We start from the raw sequence: 18,843 nt of genomic DNA, 5'->3' as shown, positions 1-18,843 counted from the left end.
CCCCTAAACATGTTGTGAATCTAAGTTTGGCCTCATTGAGGGGCAGTATTTCAATATGAGTAGGAAAATGAGAGTACCCCAAACATTTTTTAAGAAAAAAGCACTGTGTATGTATGTATGCCTATCTATATTTATGTAATAGGGTATAAGGCAGTACAGTGGTACCTCTGGATGTGAATGGGATCTGTTCCAGAGCCCCGTTCGCATCCTGAGCAGAGCGTAACCCGTGACTGCACGTCGCAATTCACTTCCGCGCATGTGCGTGGCGTCATTTTGAGCGTCTGCGCATGCACGAGCGGCAAAACCCGGAAGTAGCGCGCTCTGTTACTTCCAGGTTGCCGCAGAGCGCAACTCGAAAATACTTAACCTGAAGCTACTTCAACCCGAGGTATGACTGTATATAAATTCAAGATCTAGAGCATTTATATACCACCCTATACCTGGAAGTCTCAGGGTGGTTCACAAAACAAAATCAAAATATACAATATTTTGAATATAAAACTTGTCCTCGCGAAGGGTGCCCTATAACCAGAGTCCGCACCTGCTCCTGCGAACCCTGCCGCCTGAGGCAGCTACCTCAGCTCGCCTCTAGGGTGGGCCGGCCCTGCCACGGAGGCAACCTGAGGCACCTGCCGCCGGGCAGGATCCAGACTGAGGGAAGGAAAGAAGGCCGCCCCATCCTGCCTCGCGCCGTTCCCGCCCTCCCTCAGGCAACGATCCCGAGGCCGACGGGAGAAAGCGAGCGAGGGAAAGAGAGAGGCTGGGGTTGCCTCGGCCTCCTCAGCAGCCAGGGGCGGCCCTGGCCTCCGAGGCGGGGCTTCGGGGACGGGGTCCCGCCTCCTCCTCCTCCTCCTCGGCCGGCCGCTCCTTGCCTGGCGCGAGGCTGCGCCGGAGAAGCGGAGGGGCGCCCAGACACCTTCTGAGGGACGCCACCTCGGAGCCGAAGGCGCGCCGGGCGCGGGCGACGCCAAGGCGGAATGGCGGCTGCGGAGCGGAGGGCCTTCGCGCACCGCATTAACCGGTGAGGGGCGACGGGAGAGAGGAGGGCAAGCGAGGGGGAAGGCGGGCGGGTTCGGGCACCAGCAGCGACCGGGGTCGAGGGGATGGCGGGGCTTCCTACCCCGGGGCTCAGCGGCTGGCGAGCGGGGGGTGTGAGGGTGGCCAACCCGACCCCTCCCTCAGTCGCTCCCCTGTTCGACAGCGGAACAGGCTCCCACGAGAAGTGGCGGACTCGCCTCCCTTGGAGGTTTCCAGGGATGATCTGGTTGAGATTCCTGCATTGCAGGGGGCCTGGGCCAAGTGATCCTCTGGGTCTCGTCCAGCTCGACCCTTCCATATAGTGTCTAGGATTCCAAAGGTTCTCTTGCTTTTCTCTTTCTTCTTCCACACTCCCGGAAACAAATGAAAGCCCAACATTGGGAATGCCCATGAAACCTGCTAGTCCTCCGAAAAGTGTTCCTCAGTAAAGTGGCTGGGGAAACCCAGCCAGATGGGCGTGGTATAAATTATTATGATTATGATTGTTATTGTTATTCCTCCCTTGCCTATACAGTGGTACCTCGGGTTACATACGCTTCAGGTTACAGACTCCGCTAACCCAGAAATATTGCTTCAGGTTAAGAACTTTGCTTCAGGATGAGAACAGAAATTGTGATCCAGCAGCGTGGCGGCAGCAGCAGGAGGCCCCATTAGCTAACGTGGTGCTTCAGGTTAAGAACAGTTTCAGGTTAAGTACGGACCTCTGGAAGGAATTAAGTACTTAACCCGAGGTACCACTGTATGTATGCCAACGCTAAGCTGTTTGCTGTTCATTGGTATGTTGGGGGGGGGGAATAAAAACTAGTCCTTGGGAAATTGTTCCTTGCCTATGCATGCTTCTGCTAAGACTTTTGGGGTTTGCTGGTATGTTGTAGGGGAGGTAAGTGTGGTTCAAAAGACTGACCATCCCTGATCTTGTCCTTTTTTGTTTCTGCTCTGAGTGCCACTGCATGGGCTACCTGAATGGATGCTCCTAATTACTAAGTTACTCTTGTCTTGGGGTTGTGTGTACTAAAGTAAGGTCAAAGAGGAATAAGAACAGTGAGCCCATCCATCCAGACACTATCACTTTCGGTATGGGTTCAGTTCTGGAGGGGTGTGTGGGCAGGTGCTAATGGCTACTCTAGGTTAATTCATTGCAACACAAGAATGCGATCTTGTGTGCTCACCTGTTCAAATTCAGGGTGACTGCTGCTGTTTTCAGTCTTTCTCTTGCCCAAAGAATTGATGCTTTTGAATTATGGTGCTGGAGGAGACTCTTGAGAGTCCCATGGACTGCAAGAAGACCAAACCTATCCATTCTTAAGGAAATCAGCCCCGAGTGCTCACTGGAAGGACAGATCCTGAAGCTGAGGCTCCAGGAGTTTGGCCACCTCATGAGAAGAGAAGACTCCCTGGAAAAGACCCTGATGTTGGGAAAGATTGAGGGCACGAGGAGAAGGGGATGACGGAGGACGAGATGGTTGGACAGTGTTCTTGAAGCTAACAACATATGTCAGGAGTGCTCTGATGGTGTTTCCTGCTTGGCAGGGGGTTGGACTTGATGGCCCTTGTGGTCTCTTCCAACTCTATGATTCTATGATTCTATGAACATGAGTTTGACCAAACTGCAGGAGGCAGTGGAAGACAGGAGTGCCTGGTGTGCTCTGGTCCATGGGGTCATGAAGAGTCGGACATGACTAAACAACAGCAGCAGCAACAACACAGCTTACAAAGTAATACAAAAGGCCAGGTCTCTATCCCAAGCAGTTTACATGTTAGCATTTTAATATGGGTGAGGCCACAGAGGTAGCAAGGGTTAAACAATACAGTGGTACCTCGGGTTCCACATGAAAGCACTCCAGGATAGCTGAGCATAGCACCATCAACCTTTTGCTACCTTTTACAGTGTTTCCTTGGGTTACATACGCTTCAGGTTACATACGCTTCAGGTTACAGACTCCGCTAACCCAGAAATAGTACCTCGGGTTAAGAACTTTGCTTCAGGATGAGAACAGAAATCGTGCTCCAGCGGCGCGGCAGCAGCCCGAGGCCCCATTAGCTAAAGTGGTGCTTCAGGTTAAGAACAGTTTCAGGTTAAGAACAGACCTCCGGAACGAATTAAGTACGTAACCAGAGGTACCACTGTACATTTCAAAGCTGAATATATTTTAATGACAAATGAGTGGGACAGTATATGTAACTGTTAAATGCATTGCCACACTCCCTTTCTTGTTGCTGTTCTAATGGTCTCTTCTTCATCTGTACACTCCCATTTTTCCACCAGAAGTAGTGGAACAGAGGGAGGGCTTGATTTGCCTTTCAGAAGAAATATACTTCATGGTGGAACAACAGCCCTACAAACAAGGGTACAGCAGATTATCACCTTTATGGAGGTGGAGGCAAAACGGATGGCCTATTCTTGTGATAGATGAATGTGTAATCATCTTCCATATTCCCCATCCTCATAAAGTGAAGCTACTTTGAATTGGTTGAGTTCACATGACAGGAGCAGTAGGGAGAGAGACAGACAGACATATGGCAACTTTCAGGGAGGTAGAGTGTGAGACTACCAGAATCAGATTATAGATTTTCAGTGTCAATCTGCTGTACTCATTCTGATTGATAGCATGGCATATATTGTACACTATGTATCTTAATTTTTCCTTTTTCTTGGAGTTAACTGGGGGTGAAGACATGGTATTCTCTTTCACTCCATCTCTGCTCTACATACATAGTTTAAAAGGTTCTTTTTTTGATAAACAAATGGGAGCTTCTTAGCAAGTCAAGGCAAGGCTAAGCTTTTAATAATTAGCTTCAAGTTTTTAACTTGAAGTAGAAACAAGAAACAAGTAGCTTTTTAGCAAACGAAGCACATGCATACATTTGTTTGTAGGGAAAGTTTTTCTGCAGACTACTAAAAATGTGTATGTCTGTACTATACTGGTAGCCTGAATATGAATGAATGAATGAATGAATGAATAAAGTGTTATTCAAAATCAAGGTTGTCCATATACTTCAGTGTGCGGATCTGTGCTATAGGTAGATGTTTAACGATATGAATCTGTAGGATATGTTTCAACAGTGAAATAGTTGATAGTAGAATATACTGTTGTTTAATTAATTGTAATGGTAATTTTTATTATCTATTTTGAGAGCTGGTATAAGATTGTGGTTAAGAGAGCTGCTTGAAGTCCTACTATTGCTACAAACTTACTAAGCATCCTTAAGCAAGTCACTAGTCCTCAACCTCTGTGACCTTTTGTGGCTTGCAGTGGGGGTGGGGATGTGGGTGATCATGTGGACCCTAACCCCCCCCAATAGATAGCCTTTTCCCACTTTGTTCTCCCCCCTTTTTTGGTTACAAATGTGCCCACATGCTATAGCACTCATTTTGCTAACATGGTGAATGACTCGTAGCTCAGTTGGTTAGAACATGGTGCTGAAAATGCCAATGTTGTGGGTTTGATCCCCATATGGACCATCTGTATATTCCTGCATTGCAGGGAGTTGGACTAGATGACCCTCAGGGTCCCATCCAACTCTACAATTCTATGAGTCTGTGATTATATGAGTAAAAGCTCCCATTAGTCCACTAGGAGAATCTGTCTGCTGTGTCTCTGCATGATACACTGTTCTGTTCTGGCCTTGTCCTTCTATTCTGAAAACACACTCAGATCAGTGACTTATTAGGAAATGCAGAAAGATGAGCTCCTTTGAGAATGTACCGGGTATATACTCTTACAAACTTTTTGAGCTGCAGACTTGGAATGTGCCTCCAATTATAATTCAGAAAAAAAGTGTACTTCAGCTATCAAAATGTGAGGCGCCCTAGCACAATGACAGAGAGCCTCATTTGCAAGCAGGTTGTTCCTTTGCATCTGCTGGTAAGGGTGGGAAAGACCCCTGTTGGAAACCTTTTGAGTACTGGACATAGTGCTAGATGAACCAGTGGCTTTAAGGCAGCTCATAAATGAGTGTTAATGCTAATTGATGGTTCGGATTCTCAAGTCTCATAATTTTAACAGTGATAACCCCTCCCCCAAACTATCCTGGCGAACTTTTAAGCGGATGGAATGTTTGTTACTATTGCTATACTGTATTCTGCTTATAGATGTTGGGTTATAAGTGGAGCATCATTTACCTTTGTATACTCATTGCGTTACTTACCTGCACTGACTTAGCTTCACAGAGCATACAGTAAATAAAGAAAAAAGAAAGAAAGAAAGTGAGGATGCTTTAGTTGGATGTGAGCCACTTTTGTTTGTGGGAAGATTTGAAGTACAATCTTGTGTGTGTCTATTTGGGAATGAATTTGATAGTTGATCGGCATTCAGCTATATTGCTACACATTACAGACCAGCCTTTCCCAATCTGGCGCCCTGCAGATGTTTTTGGGTCCAACTGCCTTCAGCCCTGCCAAAACATCTGGAAGGCTCCAGAATAGGGAAGACGGGTATATATGGCATTTTCAGGATCTTGCAAGTCTAACATCCGAGCAGAACTTGTTAGTCTTGGATATTCCGAAGCTGTTTTTGGAGAATACTGAAATGCAGCACATTTCTAGTTCTGTGGAGGACAAATAGACTGTGCACAGGCTGACAATAGGTCTCAGTTTTTGTGGCGATGCACCTTTGCTTGGGGATTCTGAGAAAGAAGACTGGTTTCTGTAATTATAAGGGCTAGAGGTCTGGAGCTGGAGGCTTGCCAAGAAGAAGCCCAAATGCATATTAAGCTGGACTTTAATACTGAAGAGCAAGGAGAGAGAATTTTGCTTTCAGATTAGCAAAGCTAATCTCTTTCTTGAGGGTGTCTGCCTGAATAAGCCTGAGACTTCTCAGGAAGCTCTCATGTTGCAAGCGTGGGAGGAAACATGTTTGTGGGAACAGATCCTTAGTGGATAAGTAGCAGCGCATGCTTAAATCTCAGTCCCATCCACCCTCTGCTGTTTGCAGTGTGTTTTATGGAAAGGAAGGAAACAGTATCTTTTGATGGGAGGAGCCTTGGCAGATGTGCTGTGATTTTTCTTGCATGTATTTCCCCCCCCCCCCATTTGCTTCCTGCCTTTGCTCCCTTTTGACCGCTCACTGGAAAGTTCAAGCTAATGTTTTTTTGGAATGCAGCCTAATGGTTATTGTTGTTGCTTGAATGGTTCTTGAGTGAGCCCTTCCAGTTGCAGCTCATTTAAACTTGAGCAGCAGTTTTTGAAACCAAAATGTTCTCTCTCTTCCTGCCACTCCACCCTTTCTTCCCTTAAATGCTAGCGGGCAACAAATAACTAAAATGCGTCTGGTTGCCTGTTTGTGAAGCACAAGGCACTGTGGGGAGCCTCAGGGTGACTTCAGTGCTGGCAGAAGTTGAGGGTGAATAATTTCTGGTACAGTACTCTGGTTCTGTGGCTGCTCTTGGTTTCCTCTTTCTTTATCAAGCCAGTGATAGACCTATAGAGGAACATGGGTGCAATAACAGGTCCTCAATGGTTGCTTTAGAGGGAGGAATGTACACCTTTATTCTCCACAGGGAGACTTAGATCTCTTTTTTCCTAATACAAGTGAGTGTGTGTGTGTAATATACTGCCGGTTTAGGATGCATCTGATGTGTAGACACTTGTCTATGAAAGCTTATGCCATAATAAATTTGTAACTCTTTGAGGTACTACAAGACTTTGTATTCAAGGGTAATTGTGAATAGATGAGGAGATAAGGTTGTATTTGACTGTACAGTGGAACCTCGGTTCTTGAACCGCTCCGTTCCCAAACGTTTCGGCTCCCGAACATCAAAAACCTGGAAGTAAGTGTTCCTGTTTTTGAATGTTCATTGGAACCCGAATGTCCGACGCAGCTTCCAATCTGCAAAAAGCCTAGCTGTCAACCAATCAGAAGCCATCCCTCGGAATTCAAACGTTTTGGAAGTCGAACGTCCTTCTTGAATGGATTACGTTCGACTTCCGAGGTTCCCCTGCACTATTTTCTGCCATGGAAGTCTATGGCACACAAATACCTGATGTAGTTTATTTTATGTATCTGTCAATTCGCCTATCTACTCAGCCATCCAGACAGTTTACAGGGACATACCTATTCAGCTTGAACAGCAGAGCTGTATCATGTGCCTTCTTTACACAGTTAACTAACTTGCACAATCCCTTCTTGCCCTGTTCCACATAGTGTTGAACTTCAGGTTTGCTTTCCTTCAGTAATGATGATTCTGCTAGTGTATACCTCCTGGTTTTGTTAGTTTTGTAGCTATTGCTGTCCATGGAAGAGCTGAGATTGCAGTATTGGAAGCAAGTTAATAGCATTATATACAGGATCAAGTGCTGCTGGTGTTAAGACAAGGGCTGTCTGACTTCAGCCTTGTATGTTCTGATTTGCTTAATTTAAAAAACTAGGATCCTGTGGTCCAATGATGTATGCTAAATTCACAAAGGAAGAGGGTACTCTCAGGATCTCATAACATTTAATTAACCAGTTTTGTGATTTCAAATATTTCACGTTTGCTTAAAAAGGATCGTCTTGATTAAACCAAGGCCAGCTAGTCCAGCATTTTCATTTACTTTTGCTGGAGTCCCAGCAATCACCAGATGGTAGGTGGTTCACCAGTTGTTGTTCAGTGAATTGCAATCTGCCTTCTGCCCTTAGGAGAATTTCTTTTCCTTTACAAACCTCTTCCTTGTTTTCTGTAGGCACTTTCTCTCCAGGGAAGTGAGGAAATGATTTAAACTAAGAAACTAAAGTTAGGCAGTTTGGAAGTCCAGGAGTTAAGTCTGTGGTTGAAGGTAGGTGAGCCAAGAGAGAAAGAAAGGGATAACAAATGGAGTGAGCGGTGAGTTGCCTTGGGGACCCTATCAGCTTATAGCAGTGTTTCTCAAACTTGGGTCTCCAGCTGTAGTCCAGCTCCTGTCATCCCTGACCACTGGTCCTGCTAGCTAGGGATGATGGGAGTTGTAGTCCAACAAGAGCTGGGGACACAGGTTTGAGAAACACAGGCTTATAGGATGAGGTGAACATTGGTGACAGAAACTCCCTCCCTTTCTGGCTATATAAATATAGCAATAAAACTCTTGTGTTCAGGTCTGGCAGTCCGCCCTGAGCCATTTATCACAGCAGAGAATGATTTCAGAAAGACAGAAAAATGTGAACTCACCTTCAACCCAAGAATGCCAACAGTGGGTATTGCTTAAAAATCCTAGAATTCTTTCTTCTTAATATCTGAGGATTACACCCAAGACAACAGTATCTGAATATTATTCATTGTGTTCATAGCTTACACATTCTCCCCCAAATGTGGGAGTGTTACGTTAGCCTTGCAACAAACCTGTGAGGTTTCTCATTGATTGGGCTGACAAGGTTCTCAGAGAGTTGTGTCCTTGTTCAGTACTAGTATTGTTACTGAGGTTAGATTAATTGAGCATAGCAATGACAAAGGGGCAGGAGAGGAAGAAAGAGAGATGCCCTCCACAAGAATTGGGGCTTTTTACATCCTGACCACCTTGAGATTGTGTCTGAAACACCGCAGGAAAAGTGGCCAGGCCAAGCTGTGGGACAGCCTGTTGGAAGGTTGGTTGCTTGTGTTCTGGGCAATTTGAAGAATTTGTTGAGCCATGAAATCAGTGTAGGTAGTCTGGACATGGGGAGGAGTTCAGCCTAGTGCTATGGCAATTGTAATGTCAGTGCAAACCTTTTTTAGCTAGCCAGATGGAACAACCCCACCCCCTTCCCCTTCATGCTGTTTCTGGGGATTCTCCAGACCCCACCGTGACTAATTTCAGAGGCGAATGGTGCAAGGAGCAGGGGTGCAAGACTGCTAGAGCAAGTCCTTGTTGCTATAGCAGGACTCTTATTGGTTAGAAACCTGAATTCGTGGGTGGCTATTGTTACATATGAATCTGAGAATGGTAGCCTTGAATCCAGTGGAAGTTGGTTGAAACTTCAACTGCCCCTGCAACCTGGCTTTCAGGAATGATATTTCATTCCTGAAATATGAGAGAACTTTGAAATATCTTCTTGTGTGGAATGGACTTGGAAACCAAGACTTTAAAAACCAGAGGTTCTTTTGGCTTGCTTCTTTCCTGTCCTTTAGCTATATCATCTATATCCTTATATAGTCCTTTCCTGAGGGTGGGTGGAGTTTCTCAATAATAGTTTCAAGGAGAAGGCTGAGGAGTCTATATTCTCCCCCTGTTCTTGATAATACATAAAAAAATTGTCCAGTAGCACCTTCAGATAATGTTCTTCTTGATAGTATTACTTTTGAGTTAATGCAATCCAAAGTGGTATTGATGATGGGAAGTGCTACTGTCAAGCCAGTGAGCATGGTACCCTTTTCCCTCTGGGAGGCCAGTGTGTGCAGAAGAAATGAACGAGGCATCAGTCTGTTTGGCTCAGTGCTCTAGAGCACACAAAGGCATGGTGGAGGTGTCACTTTGGAAAACGTTTTGCTTTATTCAGCTTGGCAGGCTACAGCACAAGCAAGGAATAATTTATGGCTTGTGGCTTTGGTTAGTCTCCCACCTCACAAAACAAAAACAAGCCCCCAAACTGTTGGGCTGCTGCCCCAACAGGGGGACCAACTAGAATAAAATATTGGAGGGGCCCAGGTAAGCCCCACCCCATCTAATCAGTCACAAGATGCAGCGCTTGCATGCCATTTGAATGGCAATGCCCATCAACTTTGTGGGAGCCCAGCCCCCTCAAATATTTTATGGGGGGGGTCTGAACAGACCTTGACCCCTATGGCCTCCAATCTTTTCTTCTAGGCCATTTGGGCTGGGGAGCATAGCAGTTAAATCAGCAGGAACTGATTCAGGATAGAGCTACACATTACTTACAAGCATGGGTAACCCAGCCAGAAATTGCAGTTAGGAAAAAAAACCAGTATTGGAAAAGGGGTATTTGGAGTGGGAAAGTGATGGTGAGTGGGTGGTGCTTAACCCTTTCCCTGCTTGCTGTTTTTTTCTGCTGCAGTTACTCTCCCTGGGGGTCAAACTAGAAGTTATATGATGTTAAACGACTCTGTGTGTTTTAAGTGCAGGCTTTTTTATTTATTTAATGCAAATAGTATCAGCTTTGGTGCGTCTCTGTGTGTGAGATATAGTTATCAGGATTACAGCAGGTGCATAGGAGGAATGTAAACATTTCCTCCATGTGTTCCTGAAGAGATTGCTGAAGGGGGATTTCTCAATGGAAAAAACCATTAACTTCAGAAGAAGGCTTTTCCTCAGGATTGTGGCAGGGAAGGATGATGTTAAATTTCTTCTCATTGTTTGTTCCACTCTCCTTGCTGATGCAACATGTATTTTTAAAAATCCATTCTCATTAAATTGAAAAATCTCATCTAGTTTGGCCCTGAGCCTTGCTTCCATGAGATTCTAGATGGTTGCTTTTGATGGTAAACATTCATCTTGAACCTTGCAGGGGGAAACGGCAGGTGTTTCTGTGCTCCAAATCACCCCATCTTGATAGTGCTTTCCCCTAATAGAAGCAGCTGTCGGAGTTTTGTTATATATGTCTGTAACATGTAGTAGTAATGCCTTCACTTTAGCATTGGAGAGTTAATCTCTGGGACCTGTAGGTCAGGATTCTTGTTTTGTTTTGAACACATAATAAGTTCTGAACAGGAAAAAGGAAAATAAAAAAGAATCCTCAGCCCTGCAACTGGAAACTATAAATTCAGGGTTCTAGGGGAAATTGTGCCAATTGGCCGTAACTTCCTAATCAGGTAATGCGAGAGGATTATTGGGGGAAATTTGCTCAAGGGCTGTGCCAAGCAGTAAAGAGAGAACACCTGCTGGCCACTGGAAGGTTTACTTAGTCTCTGCTTTGAGCTTGTTTCGAGCTGTAGTTGTCATGAATGTTCGAAACATGTCTTTGGGGGCCAGCGAGGTCTTGGGAAAAGATCTCTAATGAAATCTTCATGTGCATAGTGACCTTCTGTCTTCGCTCATGAACCCTGGCCTGGGTTGCTTTGGCCGCCCAAATCCCTAGGTCCTTTGGTCTGTTAAAGGGAGAGCCCTGCTAGCACCATCAGAGTTGCCTGCACACTCATAAAACTTAGAACAATTGTTCCGTGTTCAGATTTTACAGCACTCTGAGATCTTGCGTGCCCAATTGCTAAATTGCCTCATAGGTTTGTTGAAAAGCTAAAGTGCCACTCCAAGCTCTTTGGAGTATATGCGGGATAAAAAACAGTGGATATTATTCAGAGATGTTATTACTTCAGGCACTCAGTGTGATCTGGTTTGATGTGGAACTGTGTGGGTCTTTCCATGAAGCAGGCAGTTATATTTGGTTGCCTTTCGGACCATTCCCAGTCTCTGATGTGACTTTGCGGTGTTTTTGTTCTGCTAGGAAACTGTGTGCATTGTTCTTCATGGATTCACTGATAAAGCAACTTCCTTATCTAAAGGAAAGGGTGAGGTAGTTTCCTGGACCAGTCTCCAAGAACCTAAGGCCTTGCCTGTTTCCTTCCAGGCTGCAAAGTTCTCGCTTAATTACAGTTTATTTACAACCTCCTGCTTCCTCTCCCTTCTTCTCCAAATGCCCTTTGATCTTGTTAGGGGATTTAGTGGTACATCTGTCTGTTTTTTAAGTAGCCTGCTTGGAGGCAAATATATGCTAGCTGGGGATGGTGAGTGTGGTGGAGGGGAGAAGCCGTTCCTGCTGTTGATCTAAGAACAAGTTTCCCAAGGCGTGCCTTCCTAGAATATGGAGTGGGATGTATTCTCTGCCCTTTCTCACTCTGTTTACAAACACAGATCCCACAATAAACCGGTTAAGCTCTTCAGATGTCCTTGTTTTGTTTGAATTTGCAGTCTTTACTGTCCCTGTTCCATTATTTCACTCACTGAGAATCCATCCCACGCCAATTGTTGTCAAATGTATATCCCACCCCTTTCCTAATGCTCAGATGGTCTTAAGACTGTCATGCAGGCATTTTGTGTGATGCATTAAAGGGGAAAAAAGTATCCGGGAAGCCATGGATCTGAAGTGTGGATTTCAGAAGCTGGAACTCAAGTCTTTTGAGATTGTAGCCATTGGCTTAATTTTACCTGGGTGTGGGGAGTCTAGAGGGAGAGAAGTTAGGGGCATTGGGCAAAAAGGCCAAAACAGATGCAGTGATGGAGGGAGGAGGATGGGAGCCCTTTGGAAGCAATTGGTTCAGACCCCTGGCAAGAGCAATCTGCCCCACCCCTGGAAGCCCTTTGAATGGGGAGGGGAGAGAGAGAAGATGCAGACCATGCGTGGGATTTTTATCTTGTGCAGCTTTACCATAGGGAATATTCCTTTAAAAAAAAAATAGCCATAGCAAGCTGCTGAGATTATATGTGGCCACTAGCTTTTCTCCCAGTCCAGGCCCTCACAGATGGCACAGAAAGCCCATGATTTGCTCATGATTACTAGCTTGTCTGCCTCTTAATTTGTATTATGCCATGTAAGAATAATTGGAACCACTTGGAACTGGGGCAGAACATGGGGCTGGATTATTATTAGGCCATTAAAGGAGAGATAAACTTTGTTGTGTTAAGGATCCAACAAATGTCATGGCTTAATAAAAAAAATTAGGAGATCAAGTCTGTCTCCTATATATGCCCTCAGTCTGTGTAAATTCTGCCCTGAGAAATTTGATAAAGGAAAGCACGCCTTGCCTTAAAATAGTGCCGAGATTTGCTTTGTTTTCAGACTTCAATTGGTTAAGAAGCCTGGCTTGTTGGTGTGGAGCTGGGTGCCCACAATTTTATCCAGCAGAGCGAACAATTTAAAGTCTTAGGTTGGGATTGCTCCAGCCTCCTATCAAACCCTTAATGGTGCACCTGTGGCTCTATCCTATGTTACACAAGTAGTATGGGAGCTACTGTATTGTGGCTTCATCCTGTACCACTGAGGTAATGTGAGAACCAGGGCCTAAAAGGTTATTGGGCATGGTTTCTGGGCTCCCATGCCATGTGCAACATAAGATGGGGGTATGCAGGAGCCTCCAGAAAGGACTAAAGTAATAAAGAAGACAGGAGTGATGGTAGGTACTCTTCTCTTTCCCTCCCTCTTGCTAGATGCTGAATAGGTTTCTTTGTACAGTAGTACCTTGGTTCTTGAACCTAATCCGTTCCGGGAGTCTGTTTGACTCCCGAAACCATTCGAAAACCAAGGCTTCCTGCAGTCAAACGGATGCTGCATCAGACACTCAGCTTCTGAAAAATGTTCGCAAACCGGAACACTTACTTCCGGGTTTTTGGCGTTTGGGAGCCAAAACGTACGAGTACCAAGGCGTTCAAGAACCAAGGTACGACTGTACTTCCACACGCTGACTCAGCCTCCGTGATGAGCCGATCTACTTTAAGAGGGTGGGGATGGGTCGGAGGACACCGAGGTCAGATCAGAGAACCTCCCAAAGTAGTTCAAGTGGTTGAATGATGAGCTGCAATTTGAACATACAGTAAAGCTAGCAGACTGGGTGCTTTTCCAAAGGTGCAGCATTTGCCCACTTTCCGAGTAATTTAGTGAGCTGAGCTGATCCTTGCGGAGGTCGTCTCCGGGATGTAACAAGGCACTTGGACTCTAAGAGTTCTCTGTCTCTTGCCTTACAGCTGGCTTTCATGGAAGAACAACGTCCACCAATCTTGCATGACAGTTTCATAATTGTAGAACTACTTTGAAAGGCAGAGAAAAGGAGTCCCCTTGTCTTTTTCCATTTTGCTTGTACTGCCCATTTGTGCCTGGCACATCATGATGCCTCCCAGTTATCTATTGCCTTTAGTGTTGTGCCTGAAGCCAGAGGGTATTGAAAGTGTTCCCTTTAAGTAGTTTCCAGTGGATTTCTACAGGGTCCAACACTGATTTTTCACTGGGCTGCGTCAAAACCAAATTGAATCTGCCTCAGGAAGTTCTATAGCTTGACTGGTCACATCCGCTGTATTAAATAAATCATTACAACCCTGAGTTCCATTTTGGAACATAAGAAATAAAAGTATATCGAATTTGCAGCTGGATTTAGATACTTAACAGCGCGTAATTTGGTGGCCAGTGGGTGCTGATTGTTGAGTCCGGAGACCTGTAGCTTCTTTGTGGTCTCTATGCAGGCCTGCACAATCTTATGCACTGATTTTAATGGGACTATTTTTCAAGATTGAGTGTGCATAAAACTTCAGCCTTTGTCCAAGAGGAGTTTGCTTGATGAAGCCTTGGAGTCGCTGGATCATCCTGATTACTATTTTTACTCTGCTTTTCTGTAAGATTAAGCGCAATAAATCAGTGGGTCTTCCTCAGCAATATGGGGAAAATATAGCTTCCCACTCCCAAGCTAATAGTCGGGTTGCAGTGGGAGGGAAATGTCCTATCTCCACACCATCATCGCCTTCATGATCAGGGCTCTGCACCTTCTATTTGTGAAATAAACATTGTGCACTTAAGGGCAAACCATGTGATTAACATAACCAATGGTTTGGCCGTGGATCAAACAGGACTTTCAAGACTTCTTGGTTCATGCTCATAAAACTTGCTCCCCATTTTCTTTTAGTATTCCTTACAAGTAATGTTTTCTGCCTGATGGCTATCTTAAGAATTTCTTACATTGCAAGATACCATGGAACCTTGTGTTACGTACCGTCCTCCTTGCAAATGCTTCGGGTTATGAGCTCTGCTAGTAGATGCTCCTGGTCATGAACCTTGCCCTGGGATGCGAGTGGAAGTCGCATGCTGGCAGCAGCGGGAGGCACCATTAGCGAAAGCGCACCTCAGGTTATGAATGATTTTGGCATAAGAACGGACCTCTGGAATGAATTAAGCTCATAACCGGAGGTACCACTGTACAACATAGCTCCCCCTCCCCTTTCAGATTAAATGCTTTTGGTTTTTCAAAACCAAGCCTTCCCCTGCTCCCCGCCTTTCTGGCCTCTGCCTGATAGTTCAGTAAGTCGTTATGTTTTGTATTTGTGGTGGTAAAGATTCCTGCCAGTGGCAGAGAAGACCTGGAAGGAGCTGGTGAAATGACACTAATTTTCTTGCTGCAGGGATTGTGGTTCATGAGTTGCTGAGGTTGGTTATTATTACATTATATTTGTGTTAGACCCTTCTGTATAGTAATTGCACCTGGGATGTTCTTAAAAGTTGGTCTTCAGACAATAACAGTAAAAGCTGCTTGTGCTCGACAGCTTTTGGAGTGAATGCTTTCTTAGGGAAGTCTAATGTGGGTGGGCAGAAATTCTGCTCCCGTTTTTGCCAGACTGTCTCCAGGGACACAATGGGGCATACCTCTCAGGATAGCTTTTTGAGACTCAGAAAAGTGGATGTTTTATTGTTTTCTTCCTCCCCTACAGGACAGTGGCAGCTGAAGTAAGGAAGCAGGTGTCCCGAGAATATGGCAACTCCCCTCAGCTTTCCAAGAAGCGGGGTGGCCCCCCACAGTCGGTGAGTTATTCAGTAGTATCTGGCAGAAAACACTGCAGCATCTGGCTAATATGACAGGGAAGAGAATCTGTTCACCCAAAGAATATAGACAATATCAGAGAACCATAATTTGGAAACTGCCCATTTCCAGGGCATTTCAAAAATTGTTGGTAATCCAACATATAGCAGGGACAACCATTTTGCTTGTGCTTTAGGAAGTACTCTGGTTTAGAATTGGGTTTGGGGTTTTTTTAGAAAAACAACAACTGAATTACGGTAAATGATACCTATATTTAAACATTCCTAATGAACTTCTCTAATCTTTTTAAGCCATCCAAGTTGGTGGCCACCTCTGCCTTCTCAGGGAGTGAGTTCCATAGTTTGACTATGTGCTGCGTTTCTGTCCTAAATCTTTCCCTTTCTTAACCAGTTGCTACCCTTTGCCAATGGGTTGCTGACTTCCACTATTTGCTCATGGGAGACAGGATTTCCTTTTGGCTTACTGTCACTATGGACCTACCTGAGGCCTCTTCGGAGATGGAAAATTGGAAGAAGCATAAGAACCGCTAATATCTCCTTTCATTTCTGCAAGAAGCATATTGGGGAACCATGGTTAATATGAATTAGTTGCCTTATTCCTCTAGTCCACCTCTAGTCCCAATCCAAATAGTAGAGTCCCAATCTCTGATATCGGCTTCATTTTATTTGTTCTTCCTGGGTGGCATAAGGACCAGAACAGCTGCAGAGACTATGCTGTATTTTCTGGAGTTTCAGCTTTAAAACAAACAAACAAACAAACAAACAAACAAACAAACATCTGTGGCCTTCTCAAAACTCCTGGGCTTCCCTTATGTAGTGTTTCCTAAAGCAGCTATTGGGTGAGGACAAGGTGGATTTCAATTTCCCAGGTGTGAAGGAGTTTGAAATTGGAAATTTTGGGTGGGGTTTGGCTAGATGTATTTGAAAATAGTTTTAGTCTCCTGGACATCTGTGCTTGGGTCCTCTCCCTATTCTTCCCTTCTTGCTGGTCTCTCTGTCATTTAGCCTCTGGCTTTTTCAGGGGATTCCTCCCTGGTTTCATTGTGCCTGAGAAGCTGTCAGAAGAAGAGAGCCTAGCCTCTCAGTAGGCTCTCTCCCTTGCTCAACAACAGCAAGACAGTTGGTGGAGATGGGAGGGAGAGAAAATTTAGCTTTTGCCATTTGTCATAAGAACAAATGCTTGCATTTGGACAGTTTCCAAGTGGCCTGTGACATGCAGTGTTAACTGTGCCTTGAGGAAACCAAGGGGTCTTTCTTCTCCTCCCCACAGCACCTGTTTCTTCTTGCTCCTCTCTGAACAATAGTGCCCAACAAAGTCACTTAGACTATGTAGTAATTGTAATAATTTAAGAGCAGAGCTATGTGTTGTGGCGGCTCAGATGAGTTTTGTGATGGTTAGCTGGGCACTGTGGTGGGAACTGGAATAAATTTACTAGTGTTAAAGATGAGCTCCTGCAGTCTTCCTCACCTTGGTTTCTGCATTCTCTTGAAGCTTCATCTTGGAGGGACTGCAACTCCCTCAGGCCTGTTGTTGTCCTTCAAGATGAAGGGAGGCGCTTCTGTCAGAAGCTTCTGTGAAGGACCAAAAAAATGCCCCCAACCCTCTGTATTTCTCTGACTCCTCTGTTGGACTGAGGGGAAGAGGTGGGGTGGGGGAATTCACACACTTTTTTCTTAGCTTTCATAGTCTAACTTGGTGGCAGTAGTGGGCATTTACCTGAAACATGTTGGAATCATGGATTCATGGGGAGGGGTTCATCCATTTCCCAGTCTATAAAATGGAGAATACCAGACTCTGGCCTTGGGACAAATCCTTATCATCCTTGTTACGATGTGCTACAGCTAGGAGTGATTCAGGCACACCAGACAACTTCAGCAAGTGAAAGCTTGTCCACACTTCTGCTTGTGCCGTGCCTAGAAAGAAGGGACCCTGAGCAGTTTTCTGCTTGACTCTTGCTTTCGAGGAAAAAACCGCTGTTTAGTGAAAAATCAAAGCAAATGGTGATCCGCCCACTTCGGGAAACACTATTTTGAACTGTAATCAATAAAAAGCAAGTCACAGTGCATAAAACAACACAATACAAATTGAAAGCAAAGACACAACTTATACAATTGTGTTTGTTTGTTTTTTAAAAAAATATTGCTGTAGCTGCTTATTTGTACTTAATTTCACGACCTCCACCCAGCCAGGCATGTAGCCAAAAAGAGGAGGAGGCATATCTCTTGGATAGGGAAAACTCTCTGTTTGGCTCTAAATCAGAGCAAACATCAATCTGGAGAAACCCCAAATGGTCATTTGCTCTGATTGAGCGCTAAAGACTTTCTGACTTGTAGGTTCCTCTTCCTTACCCCCACTCCTTGACCTTCTTCTCTAAGGTGCCTCTGACAGAAGTGGTGGAGCCCGTAGACTTTGAGGAGTACCTTGACAGCCACGTGCCAGATGCTGAGCCCGGTCCACTTCGTGATCTGGTTGAGTTTCCCATGGATGACCTGGAGGTGATCCACCAAACACGGGACTGTCGAACACTGGAACCTGGCATCCCTGAAGATGAGTAAGTGGTGGGATTATTAATTGTGGATTGTGGTTCTTCCGATACTTGTGATAAGCACCTCTGCTTCCATTTACTCCTGCAGCCTTTCCCTGCAGAGCTCCCTTCACCTCACGACAGTCGTATGTAAGAGTTGCCAAGGAAAAAGAACTTGGCAATTTGCTGGCAGTTTTCTGCATTAGAACTTGCTAGTTCTGCAGTATTGACCAGCGAAAACGTGGTAGGCAAAGGCTATTTTTTAATCTTCACATTAACAATTTCAGCATGGCTGAATGCTGCTTTGGAAGACTGATTTAAATGGCAATATAACTGACTTTTGACATCTGCATAAAGCTTTTGGGAAGGCATCCATTTAATTCCCAAAGGAGACTTAAGTGTGAAGAGGTGTAGGTCATTCTTGAAAGTTATCTGGGATTTTACAAGATAAACCCCGGATTGGTTGTGCTTACAGGTCTTTGCCCTAAGATGTGTGGATAAAAATTCTGAAGGGTTTTCACAATTCTGCCTTTTTGGTAATCCCACAGAGAAATAACAGGGAAAAAAGACTTCAGTGCACTATTCGTCATGGCACTAAGATGCAGAAATCATCACAAAAACTATCCAGTTCACCATGATCATAGGAAGGAATGATCAGCTTTTCAAATAGAAGGGGGAAAACCCCCACTCTTGACTGCTACTAAAACCCGGGAGCACCTGTAGGCTCAGAGTCAAAGCACAAGGAGGCTCTTATTGTAGTGTTTACCAAGCACTAAGGCTAGTAGTTTTCAAGGGCCACATTTTAAAATTTGTATCTATGTGAGAAAAAAGAATATCCAGGTATTATCTGTTGTTTAATAAAGGTGTGGAAGCAAAACATGTGG

General features: G+C 44.8%; 1 protein-coding gene across 7 annotated transcripts in view; it reads left to right on the top strand.

Moving 5' to 3' along the window:
- Nucleotides 1-741: 741 nt before the first annotated feature.
- Nucleotides 742-18,843, top strand: part of DOCK6 (dedicator of cytokinesis 6) — a 103,981-nt gene continuing 85,879 nt past the window's right edge. For 4 of the 7 annotated variants that reach the window (XM_053372184.1, XM_053372180.1, XM_053372179.1 and 1 more), the window contains exons 1-3: nucleotides 743-1,021; nucleotides 15,326-15,416; nucleotides 17,811-17,986. In XM_053372184.1, the coding sequence (XP_053228159.1) occupies nucleotides 978-1,021; nucleotides 15,326-15,416; nucleotides 17,811-17,986 (311 nt within the window). In that variant the 5' untranslated portion in view covers nucleotides 743-977. Of the gene's footprint in view, nucleotides 1,022-15,325; nucleotides 15,417-17,810; nucleotides 17,987-18,843 lie in introns of all 7 variants that reach the window. The other 3 variants (XM_053372183.1, XM_053372177.1, XM_053372182.1) reach the window with 2 other exon arrangements.

The sequence above is a fragment of the Podarcis raffonei genome, chromosome 17 (assembly GCF_027172205.1).
Source record: "Podarcis raffonei isolate rPodRaf1 chromosome 17, rPodRaf1.pri, whole genome shotgun sequence".
In the NCBI taxonomy this organism is placed as follows: Eukaryota; Metazoa; Chordata; class Lepidosauria; order Squamata; family Lacertidae; genus Podarcis; species Podarcis raffonei.
Note: the sequence above shows the minus strand (reverse complement) of the source record. Positions and strands in the feature narration are given on the sequence as shown.